Genomic DNA, 23,681 nt, shown 5'->3' on the forward strand with positions numbered 1-23,681 from the left:
CTGTCATGTTGGCCAATCTGCTAGGTGTAAGGTGATACCTCAGAGTTGTTTTGATTTGCATCTCTCTGATTATAAGAGATTTAGAACAATTTTTCACGTGCTTATGAATAGTTTTGATTTCTTTAACTGAAAATTGCCGATTCATGTCCCTTGCCCATTTTTCAATTGGATAATGGCTTGACTTTTTCTACAATTGGTTTAGCTCTTTATAAATTTGAGTAATTAGACCTATGTCAGAGCTTTATGTTATGAAGATTGTTTCCCAATTTGTTGCTTCTCTTCTAATTTTAGTTACATTGGTTTTGTTAATACAAAATCTTTTTAATTTGATGTAGTCAAAAATATTTGTTTTACATTTTGTGACTATTTATAAGTCTTGCTTGGTTTTAAAATCTTTCCCTTCTCAGAGGTTTGACATGTATACCATTCTGTGTTCACCTAATTTACTAATAGTTTCCATCTTTATATTCAAGTCATTCACCTATTCTGAATTTATCTTGGTGTAGGGTGTGATTTGTTGATCCAAACCTAATCTTACCCACACTCTCTTCTAATTTCCCCAGCAGTTTTTATCAAATAGCTGATTTTTGTCCCAAAAACAGGGGTCTTTGGGTTTGTCATAGACTGTCTTGCTGAGGTCATTTACCCCAAGTCTATTCCACTGATACTCCTTTCTGTCTCTTAGCCAGTACCAAATTGTTTTGATGACCACTGCTTTGTAATATAGTTTGAGATCGGGGACGGCAAGGCCACTTTCCTATGTATTTTTTTTTTCATTATTTCCCTGGATATCCTTGAACCTTTGTTCTTCCAAATGAACTTTGTTATGGTTTTCTCTAATTCGGTAAAAAAAAAGTTTTTTGGAAGTTCCATGGGTATGACACTAAATAGATAGATAAGTTTGGATAGGATGATCATTTTTATTATGTTATCCCATCCCACCCATGAGGAATCAATGTTTTTCCAATTGTTTAGATCTAGTTTTAATGGTGTGGAGAGTGTTTCGTAGTTGTGTTCATATAGTTCCCGTGTTTGTCTCGGGAGATAGATTCCTAAGTATTTTATATTGTCTAGAGTGATTTTAAATGAAATTTCTCTTTCTAATTCTTTCTGTTGAGATGTGTTGAAAAGATATAGAAATGCTGATGACTTATGTGGGTTTATTTTGTATCCCGAAACTTTGGTAAAGTTGTTGATTATTTCCACTAGCTTTTTAGTTGATTCTCTAGGATACTTTAAATAGACCGTCATATAATTTGCAAAGAGTGAGAGCTTGGTATCCTCATTGCCAATTTTAATACCTTAAATTTCTTTTTCTTCTCTAATTGCTACTGCTAGTGTTTCTAGTACAATATTAAATAATAAAGGTGATAATGGGCATCCTTGTTTGACTCCTGATCTTATTGGGAAGGCTTCGAGTTTATCCCCATTACAGATGACGTTTGCTGAAGGTTTTAGATATATACAGTTTATTATTTTTATGAAAGGCCCTTCTATTCCTATATTTTCTGATGTTTTCAATAGGAATGGGTGCTGAATTTTATCAAAGGCTTTTTTTTCTGCATCTTTTGAGATAATTATGTGATTTTGTTGGTTTGCTTGTTAATATAATCAATTATGTAGATGGTTTTCCTAATATTGAACCATCCTTGCTTTCCTGGTATGAATTCTACCTGTAGTAGCTGACCCTTGTGATGACTTGCTGGAGTCTTTTTGCTAGTATCCTATTTAATATTTTTGCATCTATATTCATTAGGGAGATTGGCCTATAATTTTCTTTCTCTGTTTTTAACCTGCCTGGCTTTGGGATCAGTACCATGTTTGTGGTGTAAACAGAACTTGGTAGAACCCCTTCTTGGCTTATTCTGTAAAATACTTTGTATAACATTGGGATTAGTTGTTCTTTGAATGTTTGATAGAATTCATTTGTGAATCCATTTGGACCTGGGGATTTTTTCTTAGGGAGTTCTTTGATGGCTTTTTCAATTTCTTTTTCTGATATGGGGTTGTTTAGGTAATTTATTTCTTCTTCTTTTAGTCTAGGCAATTTATATTTTTCTAAGTATTCATCCATATCACCTAGATAGCCATATTTTTGCCATATAATTGGGCATAGTAGTTTTTCATGATTACCATAATTTCCACTTCATTAGAGGTGAGGTCAGCCTTTTCATCTTGGATACTGTCAATTTGGTTTTTTCTTTCCTTTTTTTAATTAGAATGATTAGTACTTTGTCTATTTTATTTGTTTTTTTTCAATGTACCAGCTTCTAGTCTTATTTATTAAATCAATAGTTCTTTGCCTTTCAATTTTATTGATTTCTCCTTTGATTTTTAGGATCTCTAATTTAATCTTCTTCTGAGGATTTTTAATTTGTTCACTTTCTAATTTTTTAATTTGCATGTCCATTTCATTGACCTCTGTCCTTCTTAATTTGTTATATATAAACTCAAGGATATAAATTTCCCCCTGAGTACTGCTTTGGCAGCATCCCATAGGTTTTGAAAGGATGTCTCACCAATGTCTTTTTCTTCAATGAAGTTATTTATTGTTTCTATGATTTGTTCTTTAACTAGCTGGTATTAGAGAATCATACTGTATAATTTCCAATTAATTTTTGGTTTACTTCTCCATGTACCCTTACTAATTTTTATTTTCATTGCATTGTGGTCTGAGAAGTTTGCATTTATTATTTCTACCCTTTTGCATTTGTTTGCAATGTTTTTGTGCCCTAATACATAGTCAATTTTTGTGAATGTACCATGTGCTGCTGAAAATAAGGTGTATTCCTTTTTGTCCCTATTTATTTTTCTCCACATGTCTACTAACTCTAATTTTTCTAAGATTTCATTCGCTTCTATCACCTCTTTCTTATTTATTTTTTGGTTTGATTTATCTAGTACAGATAGAGGAAGGTTCAGGTCTCCCACTAATATACTTTTTCTATCTATTTCATCCTTGAGCTCCTCTAGTTCTTCCTTTAGAAATTTGGATACTATGCCATTTGGTGCATACATGTTCAGTACAAATATTTCCTTGTTGCCTATACTGACTTTTATCAGGATGTAATTACCTTCCCTATCTCTTTTAACTAGATTTATTTTTACTTTGGCTTTGTCAGATATCATGATTGTGACTCCTGCCTTCTTTTTATCAGTAGATGCCCAATAGATTTGGATCCATCCTCTAAATTTCACCCTATGCCTATCTACCTTCCTCGTGTGTGATTTCTACTCCTGGTCCTGTCTTTTCTTCTTTCACTATTTCCTTCTTAACTAATGTTTATTTATAATCAGTCCCCATAGTTACCACCCTTATTTTACTTCCCTTTCTACCCCCCTTCCCTTTTTATCCCCCCCTTATTTTCCCCTGTAATCTTTTTTTAAATTTCCCCCCCACCCTCTCCCTCCCTTGTATTTCTTTCCCTCACCACCAGACCATTTTTTACCCTTCTATTTCCATATAGGGCGCAAATCTATTCTCTGCCTCAATGAATTGGATTATTCTTCCCTCTTTAGGTCAGTTTCAAAGCACATGAGCGATGAGTAATTCCTATCTCCACCCTCTTTACCCTTCCAGTATATCGATGTTCTCTCCCCTCCTGCCATGAGCTTCTTTGTGACATATAAATTTATCCCCATTTGTTTCTTTCCTTGTTTCTTTTTGTATTAACCTCTTTTTTTTAGGTCTGGTTGTATACACACACACACACACGTATATGTATTTATGCATGCATATATCTATATACCTATTGTGTCTTGTCCTTTCATCCTATACAGTTTGTCATAGTTCCCTCTAAGTGTAATTCTACTAGCTGCCCAGGTGATAGCAACAGTTTTTAAGAGTTACCAATGACCTCTCTTTCTTATAGGGATACATATTATTTTAACTTATTGAGTCTCTTAAACATGTTTTTCTTCTTTTTTTGTTTTTCTTTTCCCCCTCTTTTTTAATTACCTTTTGATGATTCTCTTGAGTTATATGCTTGGACATAAAATGTTCTGTTCAGGTCTGATCTTTTCTTTACAAATGCTTGGAATTCCTCTATTGTGTTGAATGACCATACTTTCCACTGTTAGAATATAGTCAGTTTTGATGGGTATTTGATTCTTGGTTGTAGACCTTGTTCCAGAGTTCCTTGCTTTCCAGAATATCATATTCCATGCCTTTCAGTCCTTCAGTGTGGATGTAGCCAGATCTTGTGTTATCCACACTGTGTTTCCATTGTATCTGAATGGCGTAATCTTGGCAGCTTGTAATATCTTTTCTTTGGTCTGATAGTTTTTAAATTTGGCTATAACATTCCTGGGTGTTATCAGTTTGGGATTAAATACAGGAGGTGATCTGTGGATTCTTTCAATCTCCACTTTCCCCTCTTGTTCTAGGATATTGTGACAGTTTTCCTGAATAATTTCCTGTAGTATTATGTCCAGGCTTTTTTCTTTTCTCATGGTCTTCTGGTAGACCAATGATTCTTAAATTATCTCTTCTCAAACGATTTTCTAAATTGTCTGTTTTGTGAATGAGAGGCTTCATATTTTCCTCAATTTTTTCATTCTTTTTGTTTAGTTTTATAGTGTCCTGTTGCCTTGTGAGGTCACTTAATTCCAGTTGTTGTATTCTGATTCTTAAAGACTGAATTTCATCCCTGGCTTTTTGGTCCTCCTTTTCCTTCTGATCTGATTTTCTTTTAGGGTCTTCTTTCATCCTAGTTACCTTGTCTTTCTTCTCCTTTGTCCCATCTTTCATCTTCTTTGCCTCATCTTTCATCTCCTTTGCCTCATTTTCCATCTGGTTGATTTTGGCTTTCAAGACACTATTTTCTCATTTTAGTTCAAGTGCCTCTGTTTCCAGATGACTTATCTTAATTTTTAAGTTATTTTCCCAGTTGTCTTCAGCTTCTTTTGATTGTGTTTTGAATTCTTCCACAGCCTGTATCCAATTCACTGGGATTTCTGATTTATTGTTTGCTGATCTCTCCCCCTCTGTTCCATTTGCTGAGTAGAAGCTGTCTATTGTAGTTTCTTTCTTCTTTATCTGTTGTTTGCTGAAATTCACCCCTTCTTTACTCCCCATATTTGTCTGTGCTCTTACTCCTCTCATTTTTTTTTTGGTTTTGGGGGCTTCTGTCAGTCTCCCCTCTTGGAGCTTTAATAGGAGATCTCTCAGTGTAGCCTCTGGTGGGGTTTGAGCTTCCCTGACCTCTGGAGGCTTTTGATTGCATTAAAGTCCAGCAGTCAATGAGGATGGATATGGAGCTTGGGTTTCCCTGAACTCTGGAGTCTTTTGAAGAGATTAAGTTCAGCTTAGTTGGGCTGGGTGTGCTCTGAGTCCAAAACTTCCTGGAAGGCTGGAGCAAATATGGAGGATCTCCACCACTCTGACAAGGCTGCCAGGTCTATGCTCCCTCTCTAGCTCCTTCCCGGACACCTGTGTTGGACACTCTGAACTTGGCACAGCTCTGCTTGCAAGTTATGCCTTTCAGACCAGCACCTTTGACCACCCAGAAGTTCCCGCTGCCATTGGAATCTCAGCACTCTGGGTGGTGGGGGGATGGGTCCTGGGACCTTCCTTCAGTCTTCCCCTTAACCCTGAGTGTTCTCAGATTCTGGCTTTATGGGGGGAGGGGGGCGTACCTTTTGAATTAAGTCCAGCAGGATGGTTCCTTGGCTCAGACTTGTTGTTAAGTTTGATTTTCAATCCCCTGGGAGCATTCAGTTTGTGATCCATTAGGAAGGGTATTCAGAGGTCTGAACTTCTGCTATTTTGAGGCCTTCATCTTACCTCCCCAACCTTTTTTCTTGAGGATAACCTTGTGTGCTACATAAAATAAATGTTAATTATCCCTGCTTTGATAATGTTGCAGTCTTTCTTTCTTACAACTCTTTAGCAGCCCCCTATTGTGACTCAGTAGAAGTCCCAGGCATTTTTCTAATATTTAGTTCCCTCAATTGATCTTCAGAGACTCCAGACTCCTCACCAATCTGGCTGAACATTCCCCAGTTCACTGTTGCCACTTGTAAATAGTCATCTAGAACCAAATACAATAATCCAAGTGCCATCTGATAGTACAGAAGGGCAGCTTTCTCCTTATTCTTGGAAATGAACATGCTTCTCTTAAGACTGCATTGGTGGTTGAGGTAGTTGTGTAGCTCAGTGCATTAAGAGCCAGGCCTAGAGATCAGAGGTTCTGGGATGAAATCTGACCTCAAAAAATTCAAAGATATATAACCCTAGGCCACTCATTTAACCTCCATTGCACAGTATGGATTCTAAAGCTAAAAGGGAAGGGTTAAAAAAAGTATGCATTATGCTTTTTCAACTACCCTGTTACCTTTCCCACTTATAATAAGTTTGTGGATCTCTCAATAATCCCCAACATCTCTTTATGCAATCCAAATTGGCATTAATAGTCTGTCTCCAATTTCCCCTTTTTTAAATCAACCATACCCCATTACTTCAACTCTTTTCTATGGCATAGGTACCTGTCACTGTCCCATCGAGGCCAATGCTTTTTTGTGTTTTGGACTTTTTCTACTCAAGGATAGGACCTGATATCAATCCCCAATTACATTCATCTTATCACATTATGTCTACTGTGCCAGCATCCTAAACTACTTCTGCATCCTACCTGTTTCAACAATCCCTATCCTGCCATTTTTCTCATTATTTTTTTCCTTCCAGTTTCAAAATTATGCCTTCTGCTTGTCTGTAGAATTAGTAGAACATTAATGGTCATGATTTACAAAACTCTTTACAGATATTATTTCATTTGATCCAAGTCACTCATAGAAACATTGAACAGAATGAGTTCAAGAAAAGAAACTTCAGAAGATTTATCTGAACTGATACAGAATGAAGTGAGTAGAACCAAGAGATAATATATACAATACCAACATTGTTCTGAAGGCAAACAACTTGGAAACCCATGGGACCTCTCATCACTGCACTGACCAACCAGGACTGCAGAAGACCCATGATGAAATAAGTTACTCACTTTCTACAAAATCTATAGACTTCCTATGAAATCAGCTGCCTCTCTTCAGAAATGGGATGGACTGAGGGTGTAAGTTGCAACACATATTTTTTGAGCTCTGAAATTAGTTTTCCTTGATTGTCCATGCAGCATCATACATGTATTTTAATCTTGAAACAATTATTAATATGTAAATATTGCAACTTATGTGCTCATGTACCGGATTCATAGGCTTATTAGTCTTGATCATTGCATTTTATAGGTACTGTATTAATTCTGACTACTCTCCAAATCTACAGTCCAAAAATAAGAAGAATTCCCAGGTAAGCTGCCATAGGGTCCTAGTTCACACCTTGTCTGACCAGATTCCATACCAGGTCACATGTTTGAATAAACCCCTCCTATTTGATCTTGTGGTAGTCAGTTGAACCAATGTTAAGTCTTGTGCCTTGTAAAATGATCATTAGCTACCTCCATTCCCCATTCCTTGATCCTCCAATAAAAGATTGAGGACATATATAGTTCACTCTTTCTTTCTCTCTACCACAATCAGAGGAGCACACAGGCTGGATCCCAAGCTCTTGAAGCCAGGTCTCTGAGTCTCTCTTCTTTTGTTCTATTTCCTCTTTCTCTATATCCTCTTCACCCATTTTCCCTCAGTTCCTAACTCTCTTTCTCAGGTGTCCACCTAGGAATATATTCATTCGTGGCTACAGGCAGGCACAACTCATACCTGTCCCAAAGATTTTAGTTTTCATTACTGGTAGAAGGTAGAAGGGGGACAGAAAATAGATTTTAGTTAATTGGAAAAAAATAAATTAAGAAAAAGCTCTTTTCAACCATGGGTGTCAAATACATAGCCTGCAACATTCTCAGGTGCTGCATGAACCAGGGGAAAAGGTAATTGGAAAATAGTTAACAAAAGAAAATGACACAGAGATAATTATATGATCATTTAAAATGTGTGCTTTCATCATCCTCATGTACAGATTGAGGCCAATAAAAATTCATTCCACCTCTGAAGTATATCCTGTTGGTGTCTGACTTCCCCAAGGTCACTTCCCCACTTCACAATTCTATCTCTCCCCCCTGCTCTCCATTCAGAACATTCCTAGAGGCAGGGACAGGAAGTTGAGATACCCCTAAGGTTTGTAACAATAAAACTACATGAAATAAAAGGAAACTAAGGCCAGAGATGATCTCTATATGGTCCTGCTGTACATTAATGTGATTATGGGAATGGAGGGTCTGTCATCTGTATATAGGAAAGTCAGACCAGTGAATTAATTGGGTAGCAGGAATTCTACAGTGGATCTAGCTACTGAATGCTAAATCCAATAGATCAGAACCAGGCTTCACAAGAGACATGCTTCCATGTGGCATTTAATGCCACAAAGAGGAAAATATATGTCCAATGGTGAATCTCTTTGTGTGAAAGGAGACAAAGTTGATATCTTCCTTTCCATCTCCAGAATTTCCCTACCAAGGGGAATCAAGGCCAGCCCCATTACATGACCATAGCTTATACTCAACCAAGACTAGAAATATTCTGTGGTTCCACAGCACCAAGGGAAAGGGATTGAAGGAAAGAGTATTGGGCAGTCATTGAACCTGCGGTCCTAGAATTTGGGAGATGAAGAAGGTTGTATATCACTAGGACAGAAGAGAATAATACAATATCAATAACAAGGATGATGAAGACAACTCACATGCTTTTTATACCAACCATATAAAAAGGACCTTTACTCATAGAATGCTATTATATACAGAGAAAATGTAATTCATTTTTCCAGATAAAGAAACTGAGGCCTCAAAAGGAGGAGTCATTTACTACACAGAGAGTAGACAGAAAAGAAAGGATTCTATCCAAGTTTTATGATTCTGAGCTCAGGGCTCTTTCTACCACAATGCACTGTGCCATGGGACCAGGGGGGGATAGTGTCACTCTTGTCTATTTCTGTCATGCCAGGATCATCTGTGAAAACTTGGCTACTCTCAGTAATGTAATAATCTGGGACAATCCTGAAAGATTTATGACAGGGAATGTTATCCACTTCCAGAGAAAAAAATATTGGAGTTTCCTTTCATATTAGTATATTTGTGGTTTTATTTTGGAATTTGGTTACGTATAAATGTGCTCTTACTACAATGTCCCAAATGGAGTGTTTTGTACAACAATAAAAATACAAAAGAAAAATTAAGGAAAAAAGAATTAGTAGAACATTAATGGTCATGATTTACCAAGCTCTTTACAGATATTATTCCATTTGATCCCAAGTCACTCATAGAAACACTGAACAAAATGAGTTCAAAAACAGAAACTTCAGATTTCTCTGAATTAATGCAGAATGAAGTGAGCAGAACCAAGATGGTGATTTATACAATAACTACAGTGTTCCGAAGTCAAAGAACTTTGAAAAACTTGGGACCTCTGATCAATGCAGTGGCTAACATGGACTGCAGAAGACCCATCATAATGGGTTACTCACTTTCTACAAAAACCTACAGACTTCCTATGAAATCAACTGCCTCACTTCAGAAATAGGATGCAGTCAGGGTGTATGTTGCAACAGATATTTTTTGAGCATCAGAATTTGTTTTCCTTGAGTGTCCATGTGGCATCATAGGTGTATTTTAATCTTGAAACAATTATTAATATATCAATACTGCAACCTATATTCTTATATACCAGATTCATGGGCAAGTAGTTCTTGATCATTGTATTTAATAGGTACTGGATTAATTCTGACCACTCTCCAAATCTACAGTCCAAAAGTCAGAGGAATTCCTGGGTAGGCTGCCACAGGGTCCTAGTTCCCACCTTGTCAGACCAGATTCCATACCAGGTCACATGTTTGAATAAACTCCCCCTCCTTGATCTAATGGTTGTCAGTTGAGCCAATGTTAACTCTTATGCCATGTTACATGATCATTAGCTACCTCCCATTCCCCATTCCTTGATCCTCCAATAAAAGATTGAGGAAATATGTAGTTTACTCTTTCTCTCTCTCTACTAGAATCAGAGGAGCACACATTAAGGCTTTTTAAGCCCTGTCTATGAGTCTTTCTTCTTTTATTATATTCCCTCTTTCTCTATATCCCCTTCACCCATTTTCCCTCAGTTCCTAACTCTCTTTCTCAGGTGTCCACCTAGGAATATATTAATTCGTGGCTACAGGCAGGCACAACTCATACCTGTCCCAAAGATTTTAGTTTTCATTAGTGGTAGAAGGTAGAAGGGGGACAGAAAATAGATTTTAGTTAATTGGAAAAAAAATAAATTAAGAAAAAGCTCTTTTAAACCACAGGTGTCAAATACATAGCCTGCAACTTTCCCAGGTGCTGCATGAACCAGGGGAAAAGGTAATTGGAAAATAGTTAACAAAAGAAAATGACAAACAGATAATTATATGATAATTTAAAATGTGAGCTTTAGGCATCCTCATGTACAGATTGAGGCAAATAAAAAATCGTCCCTCCTCTAAAGTATATGCTGTTGGTGTCCAATTCTTTCTCTCCCCGCTGCTCTCCATTCAGAACATCCCCATAGTCTAGGAGAGGAAGTTGGGATACCCCTAAGGTTTGTAACAATAAAATTGCATGAAATAAAATGAAACTAAGGCCAGAGATGATCTCTATATGAACCTGCTGCCCATTAGTGTGATTATGAGACTGAAGGTTTTGTCATTGATACATAGGAAAGTCAGACCAGTGAATTAATTGGGCATCAGGAATTCTACTGTGGACCCAGTTACTGGAGGCTAAAGCCAATCATCCCTTTACATGGATAAGAATCAGGTTTCATAGCAGCCATACTTTCATGTGACTTTTTATGCCACAAAGAGGAAAAATATAGGTGCAATGGTGAATCTCTGTGTGTGAAAGGAGACAAAGTTTACATCCTCCTTCCCATCTCCAGAATATCTCTGCCAAACAGGATCAAGGCCAGCCATGTTGCATGACCATAGCTTATACTCCAACCAAGAATTAAAAACATTCTGTGGGTCCATAGCACCAAGGGAAAGGGATGGAAGGAAAGATTATGGAGCAGTCATTGAACCTGCAGTCCTAGAAGTTGGGAGAAAAAGAAGGTTGTATGCTACTAGAACAGAAGAGAATAATACAATATCAATAACAAGGATGATGATGACAATTCACATGTTTTGTGCCTAACATGTAAAAAGTACTTTCCCCACATAAAATCCTATTATATACAGAGCAAATATTATTCACTTTTCCAGATGAAGAAGCTGAGGATGTGAAAGGAGGAGACACACTTACCACACAGATAATAGACAGAGGAGGAATGATTAAATCCAAGTTTCATGATTCTGAGTAGAAGGTTCCTTCTACCACAATGCATTGTGCCATGGGACCACGGAGGCAGAATGTCACTTATGTCTATTTCTCTCCATGTCTATTTCTGCCAGGGAAAGAGAGAGCCCAACACAAAGTTGGGGGCCCAAACAAGCTACTCACCATAGATCATAAGAGTCTTGTTTGCAGTGCGCGTCAAGCCAGTAAATGAGTTAGTTACAATACAGGTATAGTTTCCGATATGATTCAGGGATGTAATAATAGAAAATGAGGCTGAGTTGCTGACAGATTGTCCATTCTGTAACCAAGTGAATTGTGCTGGTGGGTTAGAATCAGCAACACAGCTCAAGGTAACATTTATCCCCGTTGCGAACTGATCGCTTATATGGTCAATTGTGGCAATATCTGGGCCATCTGGGGGAAAAAGAAGGATTCCATATTTAGATTATGGCAGAAAAGAAGGGCATCTCCTAGTCTGTAACCCATCACCAGGGACCACTGTGATGCTCCTTTGAGCTGGGAAATTCACAGCTCTTCCTCTACTTTTACAGTTTGGATCTGAACTTGGAAGATCTTAGGGCTTTCTCCAGTTCAGCACCCTGGATGGCCACCCTCCACCAGAACACATGACAAGGCCAATCTGGGCTCCCTAAAGATGAAGGGGTTTGGGAACCTCAGAGCCTAGCTCTTTAGTTCTCAGAGAAGGGACTGAATTAGCCTGGCCTCTGGGAACACACCACCAGGCTATAAGCATGCACCATATAGGAAGAAGCAATATACTTACAGGCAACATCCAGTGTGAATGGATCACTCCTATTGCTAGAAAATGGATTCCGGATTTCACACTCATATGGCCCTTTGTTATCTCTTCTTGTGAGCCTGCTGAGAGTGAGTGTCCTCTTATCTGGCGACAGCTGTATCCTGCTACCAGCTGGGGCAACTCCGTTTATGAACCACTGGTAAGCGTGAATTTGACCTGTAGCCTGGCATGTCAATGAGAAGTCCTTGGTCTCCACTGCAGTAATGTTGGAGGTGACAATGGTAGGTTTGGACAGTGGTGCTGCGCAGAGAATAGACAGAAAATGACTGTGTTGGTTCTTTTTCTTACCTTATAACCAAATATGTGGTTTGGAAGTGGCCTGTCTAAGACCTTGGCAGGCTGGAGGCCAGACACCAAGAACCTGTGATTTCAATAGCAAAGCTCCCCCCTTTCTCTGGTGCAGATCTCATCTCCTCCAGGCCTTAGGAAAAGTTCAGCTTCAGTTCCTGTGACTGACAAAGACATTCACATGGAGTCCAAGCCCCGGGTGCTCAGTCTTTCTGGGCTGAGGCAAGCATGACTGGGGATGACAGACCCCTTCATCCAGCACCTGGGCTTGGATTTGAGGCCTTTATAGCTTGGTAGAACCACCAAGAGTTTAAGATTCCTTGGCCTGGGCTTTCGGAAGCCAGTGTTCCTTACCTTGACAGCTTGATAAGGATATTGGGAGAGGGTGGTGTGGATAGACTAGGGACAGGCCACAGGGAGATTGTGCTCAGAAAGGGAAACATTACTTTAATTCTGAAGAGGAAAGAAAAGGAAAGGCAGAGAGTGGAAATAGATCAGTTAGTATCAGGGAACAAAAGGAAGAGCCTCAGGCTGGGAGTCAGGTCAGACCTGGTTCAAGTCTGGAGATTTCAAACCCACAATAACATCTCTGGTGCCTAGGACATGATTTGTCCACAGGAAGTAGTTCCTACCCTTTACAGAAGATTCTGGAATTCCCTGCTTTGGCCTCTCCCTTTTCCTTAGGTGTTTCCTACCCTATAAAATAAGAATGAGAATGTTGAAGGTGATCTTCAAGCTCAGATATGGTTTTATGCTGGGAATCTAAACTAATGGGGAATAATTTCCCAGAGTCTTCATGGCCCAAGGAGAGCCCTTTCCTTATCTCTAGTTGGAAGTAAGGCCTTGCCACTGAGAGAGATATGTATGCCAGAGCAATCTCTGGGGCACATGCATGAGGATCGTCAGGCCTCTGTCCTGGGTCATCCATGGCCAGCTGTCTTAAAAATAATTTCCAAATTGATAGTCATAAGTTAGAAATATTTCAGCTTCCTTGACCTTTCTCCTTGTTATTTTGGTAGAGCTTGCACTCCATCCCTGGGTCTCCATTGGGAAGTTTAATGTGAGGAAGAGTGAGCCTCCCATTTGTATCCAGTAAAGCCAAGTGACACTGGCCAGGACAGTGACAAATCTGAGGTCAGCTAGCTACCTTTTGTAGTGGGGGGAGAATATGAAGGAACAGTGAGCATTCTCCTGGGCATGAAGGCCATGGTAGGACTTTTTGGAAGGTGTTTTGGCAGCATCAATGGATACAGTGCCTGACCTGACATAGTGACTAGTGGTAGCCTAAGAGGGAGAAAGACCTATGTTCAAATTCTGTCTCAAAATGTTACTGGCTGTGTGTCTTACTAGCAAGTCCCTATCTGTGTCTCAGTCTCCTGATCTGTTAAATGGGTAAAATAATCTCTCAGTCCTAGTGTTATTGGACCAAATGAGAACATATATAGAAGTTCTGTATAAATCCTGAAAATAGCCCAAACAACGGTTCAGAGGAAGGAAAGTACAGAGTGTGAGTCTGAGTACCAAATGTAGACTCATGCTGTCTGAGCACACAATGCATGGCCAGAAGTATCTGAAAGGCCTGATGCCCTTTTGTGAATGGCTAAGGTTTAATGACAGACCAAGAACACTCAAGGATAGTCTGTAGGCAATAGAGAGTCATGAGCAGAGAAGAGACTAGAGCACACACATATTTAATTGAAGGACCAATTGAGGGCACTAGAGATGCTTAGCCCAAAGAAGAGAAGACTTGAGTGGGAGAGGAGACGTGTCTCCATGGACTGGTGGTGTTAAAATGGGTTCTGTGCCCCTGCCAGGGGATGTTCAGTGGCTTACATTGATCAGGTGGGGACTATTTTCCTTTCTCTTTACAGCAACATTCAGGTACCCTTTTATCTCTTGTCTATCACAGAACAACCCTTTTTTTAACCCTTACCTTCTGCATTAGAATCAATACTATGTATTGTTTCCAGAGCAAAAGGGCCAGGCAATGGGGGTTAAGTAACTAGCTCAAGGTCACAGAGCCAAAGAGGATCCAGTTTTAATGGACTTGACTCCCTGATCATTTCTCTTCCAAAAATGTTTTGGGATGCCTTGGGGAACTAACTGAGCAGGATTCCTGGCCTGACTCTGCAACAGTGCTGAGACCCATAAACAGGTCCACATCCAACACAATCCCTTCATGGGTGAGGATGGACTCCAACATTTGCCCCTCTATCATCAGATGCAAATCAGGCTGGCTCAATCATCCCTGGCCTCAGATATTCCTCTCTTGCTATTGGTCTCCTTCTGTCCACTAGGTGGAACTACCAGGTGTGACAAGGAAATCAATTTTAAAAGACTGATATATATTAATTTAAGGTCGACAAGGAATTCAGCTATGTAATTCCTTAATGAAAACTCAAGTCAGTCTTCAACCTTTTATGGAGTTTTAATTACAAACAGGAGGAAGAAAGGAATTAGAGATAGAGAGATAGAGGGAGAGAGAAAGGGGAGAGAAGGGAATAGGGCTTGAATACCCCTTCTGTTTAGGCTGGGCCAAAAGGCCCAAGCCCTTAGATAGCTGGGGCAATGAAAGGAGATCAGTCCCTATTACTCACGTGACCAAATATGGAGAAACAGTCTCCGGGGCCCCCACCTTCAGCTTCCTTCAGCGCAAGCTTCTCAGAGCACACAGCAACCACTCAGACAAACTCCTCAATCACCCCCAGTCTTCAGACCCTCCTATCCTTCAGGAAAACCCTCCAAGTTCCCTCCCATCAGTCCTCACATCTCCCAATCACCTGTCCATCAATTTCCCTGTGCCAATGGAGGCTCTAGCTTAACCCAGGACCACCCAGAGGTCTCTGGCCTTTGCACATGTCTGTTGAAGGTCATATTTTCAAATAATTAAATCTTTGATCCTTTGCTACAGCCCTTTCTAAATACTGTTAACCTGAGGAGGATAGAGATTGGAATAATTACATTTTGATCTAGGCTGCAGCCCTTACTCAATCCTGTTAGGACTGAATAGGGTGGAGATTGATTCCAAGTATCTCCATTGTATCAATTCTAAAATCAATCATGACTCAAAGAAATTCCTGTTCTATGCTTTAAGCATAGGTCAAAGTCCTTTCCATTGTTCAGCAAAAGGTTTCTGTCCTAAAGTAATCTTAAGAAGGGAAGAGGAGGAAACTCCCATGCCAATGGGGTTCACATTCCAATAGCCAAGACCCACTATCAATAGGGAATTTTTCAAGTATGAAATTTCCCAATGGTGAAATTTCCAACATTTATAAGTCTAAGAAATTTTGAGGTTTACACAGGGCAGGAAGAACTCTGGCTCATAAAAACTTTCAGAGTAGCAGTTGACACCTAATGTGATCTAGGGCATCTTAAACTCTCTAGGGCTGTCTGTGGATACAACTGACTTCAGTTCCCTGGAAAGATCAGGAAATGTCCAATTAAACAGAAAATCCTGAAAATCCAAAGAGAATTTAATAAAATCAAAAGAAAAAATGCAGAATTAAATAAATCTAGGATCTGTTTTTTTTTTTTAATAAAAATACAACTAAATAGATGACCCATTGGTTAATTTCATTAAAGAAAGAGGAAAACATAATTACCAAAAGCAAAAATGAAAAGGATGAATGAGTTAGCAATGAAGTTGAAATTAAGGAAATTCTGAGCAATTATTTTGAGCAATTATGTACCAGCCATAACTCAGAAACAAAGAGTCATTGAAGGGTTACATCTAAAAAGCAAATCGGGAAAGGCTTTACAAAGTTATAATTGTGGATTGTCTTATGGCTCAATTAATATGGAAAGGCATAGAATATGTGGTTTCAGGTTTAGGATGGTATCCTCATGAAATCTGGGTACCCATTGCTAAAGATATACTACAGAAATATTTAGTCTTTCCTATTAGCATACCCCATTACTATTACCACCTACACTCCACAAGGTTAATTTTCTTTTTTGTCCCAACATCCTGTTGTTTTTCCTAGTGTTCTAAGAGATCTTCCAGTATCAGGACCTAATGTTTATGTTGATGCGAATGCTAGTTATAAGGCAGGAGTATACAAGGAAGGTAGCTACCTGTCATTTTTACCACTCCTTTTTCTTCTACCCAAAAAAATGAATTAACAGCTGTTTTGCTAGAATTTTGGTTATTTCAGGAGCCTTTCAACCTCATAATGGACTTTAAATATGTTTTTCAGTCTTTGCAAGGTGTAGAACAAGCTGTCATCAGATCTACTCAAAGCAATGTACAAATGTTATTCTGTAAATTACAAACTGTCATATGACAAAGGACACATCCAGTGTATGCCATGCATGTACGCAGCCCTACCAATTTACCTGGACCTATTTTTAAAGGAAATGATATCATAGATCAAGCTTTGATTGCTCAATGTTATCTAACTGATATGCAATTAGCTGAGGAATCCATCTTAGATTTCACCAAAATAGTACTGCTTTAGGCCAAATGTTGCAACTCACTAAAGATCAAGCCAGGAGTATTGTGAAAAAGTGTCCTAATTGTGTTCCAAACCATCCCCCAATGTATATTGGTGTGAATCCCAGAGGCTTAAGTAGTACAGATATACGGCAAATGGATGTGACTCACAAACCGTCCTTTGGACGACTTAAATATATCCATGTCACTGTGGATACTTATTCAGGGTTTTTATGGGCTTACTTTTCAGATGCCTGGTCCCCCCAGAACATTTAAAACAGATATTGGACCTGCTTATACTTCCAAACAACTTTTTCTTTTTTGTAAAACTTGGGATATTCAACACCTCACTGGTATCCCATACATTCCACAAGGACAAGCTATTGTGGAGCATAGTAATCAAATACTAAAAATGTTTCTTTTAAAACAAAAAGAGGGAGACAGCACCCCACATCAACGATCGGCAATTACTGTATATACTATAAATAATTTGATCTTTACTTCCAATAATATATCCAGAGCTGAAAATTTTTTCTCTGCATTTTCTTATGAAGGAAATTGAGGTACCACTACTCCTGTATTCCCTGCTACAGAAGAGAAATTTGTCATATGGAAAGATGATGATCAATCCTGGCAAGGACCTCACCCAGTGGTCCTGCAAGGCCAAGGCTTTGTTTGTGGCTCCACAGGTAAAGACAGTGTATGGCTCCCTTCCTGCTGAGTTCAAGAGACTGACTGACCATAAAGAGAAGGACGAGAAGAGGACTCCGGAAGCCTCACAAGGAGACTCGACTACGTCTCAATAAGATACTGACTCTTCTACTTCTATTCCAGAATTTAAGTACAGCTCCTGGAATAAAGAGATGGGTTTTTTGGGAACAACCACCTTGGGTAGAGTATGTCGGCATGGGACACACTTTACCGTAAGTCATCTTATATACAAAAACTAATTCTGATATTCCTGGCATTTACCATTTTGAGAGACAAGCTAAGGACAATAATCAGGCCAATAATTGTTTGTGTCTTTCAATTGGACTGGACTAGTTGAGGCACCCCCAGTGTGCCTCACACGAGACCATCCTGAATGCCTGCCCCTCAGATCTCTTCAGGCGCATTATTATGGTCATCCTGACCTGTCAGACTCTTTCTGGATAGGATCTTATCGTGTAGACAAAGGGGTAAAATATAAAGGGTACAGCCAACTGCAATATTTAGTTTGGCTAGGGGAATCTTGTGATGGTACTTGGGGACAAGAAATACCTATTTGTCCTTCTGTGATGGAATATGAACAAAGAGACACTGTTAATATGTTTCCTCCCTTGCTATTGTGTAGATCTAAAAGGGCACCATGTATTCATTGGGAAAAATATGATTTGGGTATCTTGGCATAACGACACAAGGTGTATTGGAAAGAAACTGGATTCTTATAAATTTCATGATAGTTTTATAGGAGGATACAGTTTGCCTTTGTGGGTGATGCCCCCAGAGCTAATTGGTTACGTTCTGCTAATTTCATACAGATTTTGATTGATTATGGAAAGACAGCCCTGGCATTGGATAAAGTAAATATGTATCACTATGTTAATGTTTCTAATAATGGAAAAGTCCAAAAACCAGTAAATACAAGTGTTACATTAGACATTCAGACTTGCCTAACAGGGGGATATGCTTTTATACCTACAGTAAATAATCATCCTGAAGCTGAACATTACTGAAATAACAAGCAAAAGAGTTAGATATTTGAATATTGGAATGTAACCTGTAGCAACTGTAGGGACAGTTACTGTGTAGGATCACAGGTGGATGGGCCTGTCTTAATCATTAAGTGACCACGCATGGCCCTTTTTGCCACTGAACATAAAGATTCATGGTATGGTAGCCTAGGGGATCAAATTCTTTATGTATTACAACAAAAAATAAGACCACAACATAAACGATGTATTACTTGTATTGCATTAGGCATAGTAGCATTAGTTTCTTCATTGGCTTCTACTATAATAGATTCTGTATCTTTAGCACAATCAGTATCTAACTTACATTCTCTGGAGAATGACGCCAATCATTTGAAAGCATTGGCTACAAATGTAACCTCAGCATTAGAAAGAGAAAAAGAAATTGATACAAGTTTTTACAAAAGTATTATGATGTTACAGAAAAATATGACTGATCTAACAAATGAAGTAGAATATGTCATTGAAAACACACATGAAATGTGATTATAGATATACTGCATTTTGCTTACTATAAAAGAGTAAATAATGACACAAAAACATTGGAAAAAAATGAAATTACAATTACAGGAATTATGGGACCATGAAAACATCACCAAATATATTAACAATCTCAGTATATTAATTCAGAATATTGATTCATCCTTTCAGGAGGATCTCTAACCACAGCATATCGCAGATTCTTTGTATAATTGGATTGAAACATAAAAAGGATTGTTTTCCTCCTTATTTCATGATATGACTCTTCTTGTAGTTGGTGCACTTATGATTTTGTTTATCTGCTTATGCTTGCCTTGTTTGCTAAAAGCTTTAATTACTAGTTTTGCTGAATTGCAAAAAAACTATTAATGGGATCCTGTACCAAAAGGAATTTGATGTCTTAAAAATAAATGGGGAATTGCAGTGAACCTTCCAGGAACCCATGAGAAAAAATTCCTCTTCCCAGGTGTTTGACACAAACTATTCTTGCTGAGTACACCAAAACATAGAAATCTCAGTTCAAGGCTGCATAAACAATTCCAAGATCTCCTGAGAACGGGTTAACTCCCCTGTTCACATTCTGGGGAGGATTGGGGAGAATAGATTGTTTCTCTTGAGGAGAACTTTAAATCTTGCGTGCTGCATAAAATAAACGTTCGTTATCCCTGCTTTGATAATGTTGCAGTCTTTCTTTCTTGAAACTTTTTAGCAGTCCCCTATTGCAACTCCTTAGAAGTCCCAGGCAGTTTTCTAATACGCAGTTCCCTCAATTGATCTTCAGAGACTCCAGACCCCTCACCAATCTGGCTGAACATTCCCCACTTCACTGTTGCCACTTGTAAATTGTGTCATCTAGAACCAAATACAATAATCCAAGTGCCATCTGATTGTACAAAAAGACAGCTATCTCCTTATTCTTCGAAGTGGACATGCTTCTCTTAAGACTGCATTGGTGGTTGGGGTAGTTGTGTAGCTCAGTGGATTGAGAGCCAGGCCTAGAGACCAGAAGTTCTGGGATCAAATCTGACCTCAAATAATTCAAAGATATATGACCTTGGGCCACTCATTTAACCTCCATTTCACAGCATGGATTCTAATGCTAATAGGGAAGGATTAAAAAAAGTATACATTATGTTTTTTCAACTACCCTGTTACCTTCCCACTGATAATAAGTTTGTGGACCTCTCAATCATACCCAACATCTCTTTATGCAATCCAACATGGCATTAATAGTCTGTATCCAATTTCCCTTTTTTTTTTAAGTTTTTAGTTTTTAAACATTACTTTATTTGGTCATTTTCATACATTATTGATTGGAATCAGAGATCATTTTCTTTTCCTCACCTCCCCTTCCACCAACCCTCCCCAAGTCAACGTGTGATTCCACTGGGTATCACATGTGCCCTTGTTCCGAACCCTATTCCTTGCTGTTGGTATTTGCATTAGGGTGCTCATTTAGCATTTCTCCTCAATCATATCCCCTCAACAACTGTAGTCAAGTAGTTGCCTTTCCTCCGTGTTTTTACTCCCACACTTTCTCTTCTGCTTAAGGATACCGTTTTTTTTTTTTCTCATAGATCCCTGCAGATTGTTCAGGGACATTGCATTACCATTAATGGAGAAATCCATTACATTCAATTGTGCCACAGGGTCTCAGTCTCTGTGTACAATGTTCTCCTGGTTCTGCTCCTATCACTCTGCATCACTTCCTGGAGGTCGTTGCAGTCTCCATGGAATTCCTCCACTTTATTATTCCTTTTAGCACAATAGTATTCCATCAACAACATATACCACAATTTGTTTAGCCATTCCCCAATTGAAGGGCATCCCCTCATTTTCCAATTTTTTTTTTTTTTGCCAGCACAAAGAGCACAGCTATGAATATTCTTGTACATGTCTTTTTCCTTATTTGGGGTACAAACCCAGCAGTGCTATAGCGGGATCAAAGGGCAGACAATCTTTTAGTGCTCTTTGGACATAGTTCCAAATTACCTTCCAGAATGCTTGGATCAGTTCACAGCCTCATCAGCAATTCATTAATGTCCCAAATTTTGTGACATCCCCTCCAGCATTCATTACTTTCCTTTGCTGTCATGTTGGCCAATCTGCTAGGTGTAAGGTGATACCTCAGAGTTGTTTTGATTTGCATCTCTCTGATTATAAGAGATTTAGAACAATTTTTCACGTGCTTATGAATAGTTTTGATTTCTTTAACTTAAAATTGCCGATTCGTGTCCCTTGCCCATTTTTCAATTGGATAATGGCTTGACTTTTTCTACAATGGGTTTAGCTCTTTATAAATTTGAGTAATTAGACCTTTGTCAGAGCTTTATGTTATGAAGATTGTTTCCCATTTTGTTGCTTCTCTTCTAATTTTAGTTACATTGGTTTTGTTTATACAAAATCTTTTTAATTTGATGTAGTCAAAAGTATTTGTTTTACATTTTGTTACTATTTATAAGTCTTGCTTGGTTTTAAATTCTTTCCCTTCTCAAAGTTTTGACATGTATACCATTCTGTGTTCACCTAATTTACTAATAGTTTCCATCTTTATATTCAAGTCATTCACCCATTCTGAATTTATCTTGGTGTAGGGTGTGATTTGTTGATCCAAACCTAATCTTACCCACACTCTCTTCTAATTTCCCCAGCAGTTTTTATCAAATAGTGGATTTTTGTCCCAAAAACAGGGGTCTTTGGGTTTGTCATAGACTGTCTTGCTGAGGTCATTTACCCCAAGTCTATTCCAATGATACTCCTTTCTGTCTCTTAGCCAGTACCAAATTGTTTTGATGACCACTGCTTTGTAATATAGTTTGAGATCGGGGACTGCAAGGCCACTTTCCTATGTATTTTTTTTTTCATTATTTCCCTGGATATCCTTGATCCTTTGTTCTTCCAAATGAACTTTGTTATGGTTTTCTCTAATTCGGTAAAAAAAAGGTTTTTGGAAGTTCCATGGGTATGACACTAAATAGATAGATAAGTTTGGATAGGATGATCATTTTTATTATGTTATCCCATCCCACCCATGAGGAATCAATGTTTTTCCAATTGTTTAGATCTAGTTTTAATGGTGTGGAGAGTGTTTCGTAGTTGTGTTCATATAGTTCCCGTGTTTGTCTCGGGAGATAGATTCCTAAGTATTTTATATTGTCTAGAGTGATTTTAAATGAAATTTCTCTTTCTAATTCTTGCTGTTGAGATGTGTTGAAAAGATATAGAAATGCTGATGACTTATGTGGGTTTATTTTGTATCCTGAAACTTTGGTAAAGTTGTTGATTATTTCCACTAGCTTTTTAGTTGATTCTCTAGGATACTTTAAATAGACCATCATATCATTTGCAAAGAGTTACAGCTTGGTATCCTCATTGCCAATTTTAATACCTTCAATTTCTTTTTCTTCTCTAATTGCTACTGCTAGTGTTTCTAGTACAATATTAAATAATAAAGGTGATAATGGGCAATCTTGTTTGACTCCTGATCTTATTGGGAAGACTTCGAGTTTATCCCCATTACAGATGACATTTGCTGAAGGTTTTAGATATATACAGTTTATTATTTTTATGAAAGGTCCCTCTATTCCTATACTTTCTGGTGTTTTTAATAGGAATGTGTGCTGAATTTTATCAAAGGCTTTTTTTCTGCATCATTTGAGATAATCATGTGATTTTTGTTGGTTTGCTTGTTAATATGATCAATTATGTAGATGGTTTTCCTAATATTGAACCATCCTTGCATTCCTGGTATGAATTCTACCTGTAGTAGCTAACCCTTGTGATGACTTGCTGGAGTCTTTTTGCTAGTATCCTATTTAAAATTTTTGCATCTATATTCATTAGGGAGATTGGCCTATAATTTTCTTTCTCTGTTTTTAAACTGCTTGGCTTTGGGATCAGTACCATGTTTGTGGTGTAAAAAGAACTTGGTAGAACCCCTTCTTGGCTTATTCTGTAAAATACTTTGTATAACATTGGGATTAGTTGTTCTTTGAATGTTTGATAGAATTCATTTATGAATCCATCTGGACATGGATTTTTTCTTAGGGAGTTCTTCGATGGCTTTTTCAATTTCTTTTTCTGATATAGGGTTGTTTAGGTAATTTATTTCTTCTTTTTTTAGTCTAGGCAATTTATATTTTTCTTAGCATTCATCCATATCATCTAGATTGCCATATTTTTGCCATATAATTAGGCATAGTAGTTTTTCATGATTACCTTAATTTCCTCTTCATTAGAGGTGAGGTCTGCCTTTTCATCTTGGATACTGTCAATTTGTTTTTTTCTTTCCTTTATTTAATTAGACTGATTAATACTTTGTCTATTTTATTTTTTTTTCAATGTACCAGCTTCTAGTCTTATTTATTAAATCAATAGTTCTTTGCCTTTCAATTTTACTGATTTCTCCTTTGATTTTTAGGATCTCTAATTTAGTCTTCTTCTGAGGATTTTTAATTTGTTCACTTTCTAGTTTTTTAATTTGCATGTCCAATTCATTGACCTCTGTCCTTCTTAATTTGTTATATATAAACTCAAGGATATAAATTTCCCCCTGAGTACTGCTTTGGCTGCATCCCATAGGTTTTGAAAGGATGTCCCACCAATGTCTTTTTCTTCAATGAAGTTATTAATTGTTT

General features: G+C 38.0%; 1 protein-coding gene across 1 annotated transcript in view; it reads right to left on the bottom strand.

Moving 5' to 3' along the window:
* Nucleotides 1-11,780, bottom strand: part of LOC103102305 (carcinoembryonic antigen-related cell adhesion molecule 5-like) — a 51,428-nt gene extending 39,648 nt beyond the window's left edge. Inside the window, exon 1 of the mRNA XM_056825362.1 lies at nucleotides 11,457-11,780. Within this exon, the coding sequence (XP_056681340.1) occupies nucleotides 11,457-11,466 (10 nt within the window). The 5' untranslated portion in view covers nucleotides 11,467-11,780. The remainder of the gene's footprint in view (nucleotides 1-11,456) is intronic.
* Between the last annotated feature and the right edge of the window lie 11,901 nt (nucleotides 11,781-23,681).

Source organism: Monodelphis domestica, chromosome 4, assembly GCF_027887165.1.
Source record: "Monodelphis domestica isolate mMonDom1 chromosome 4, mMonDom1.pri, whole genome shotgun sequence".
Lineage (NCBI taxonomy): Eukaryota > Metazoa > Chordata > Mammalia > Didelphimorphia > Didelphidae > Monodelphis > Monodelphis domestica.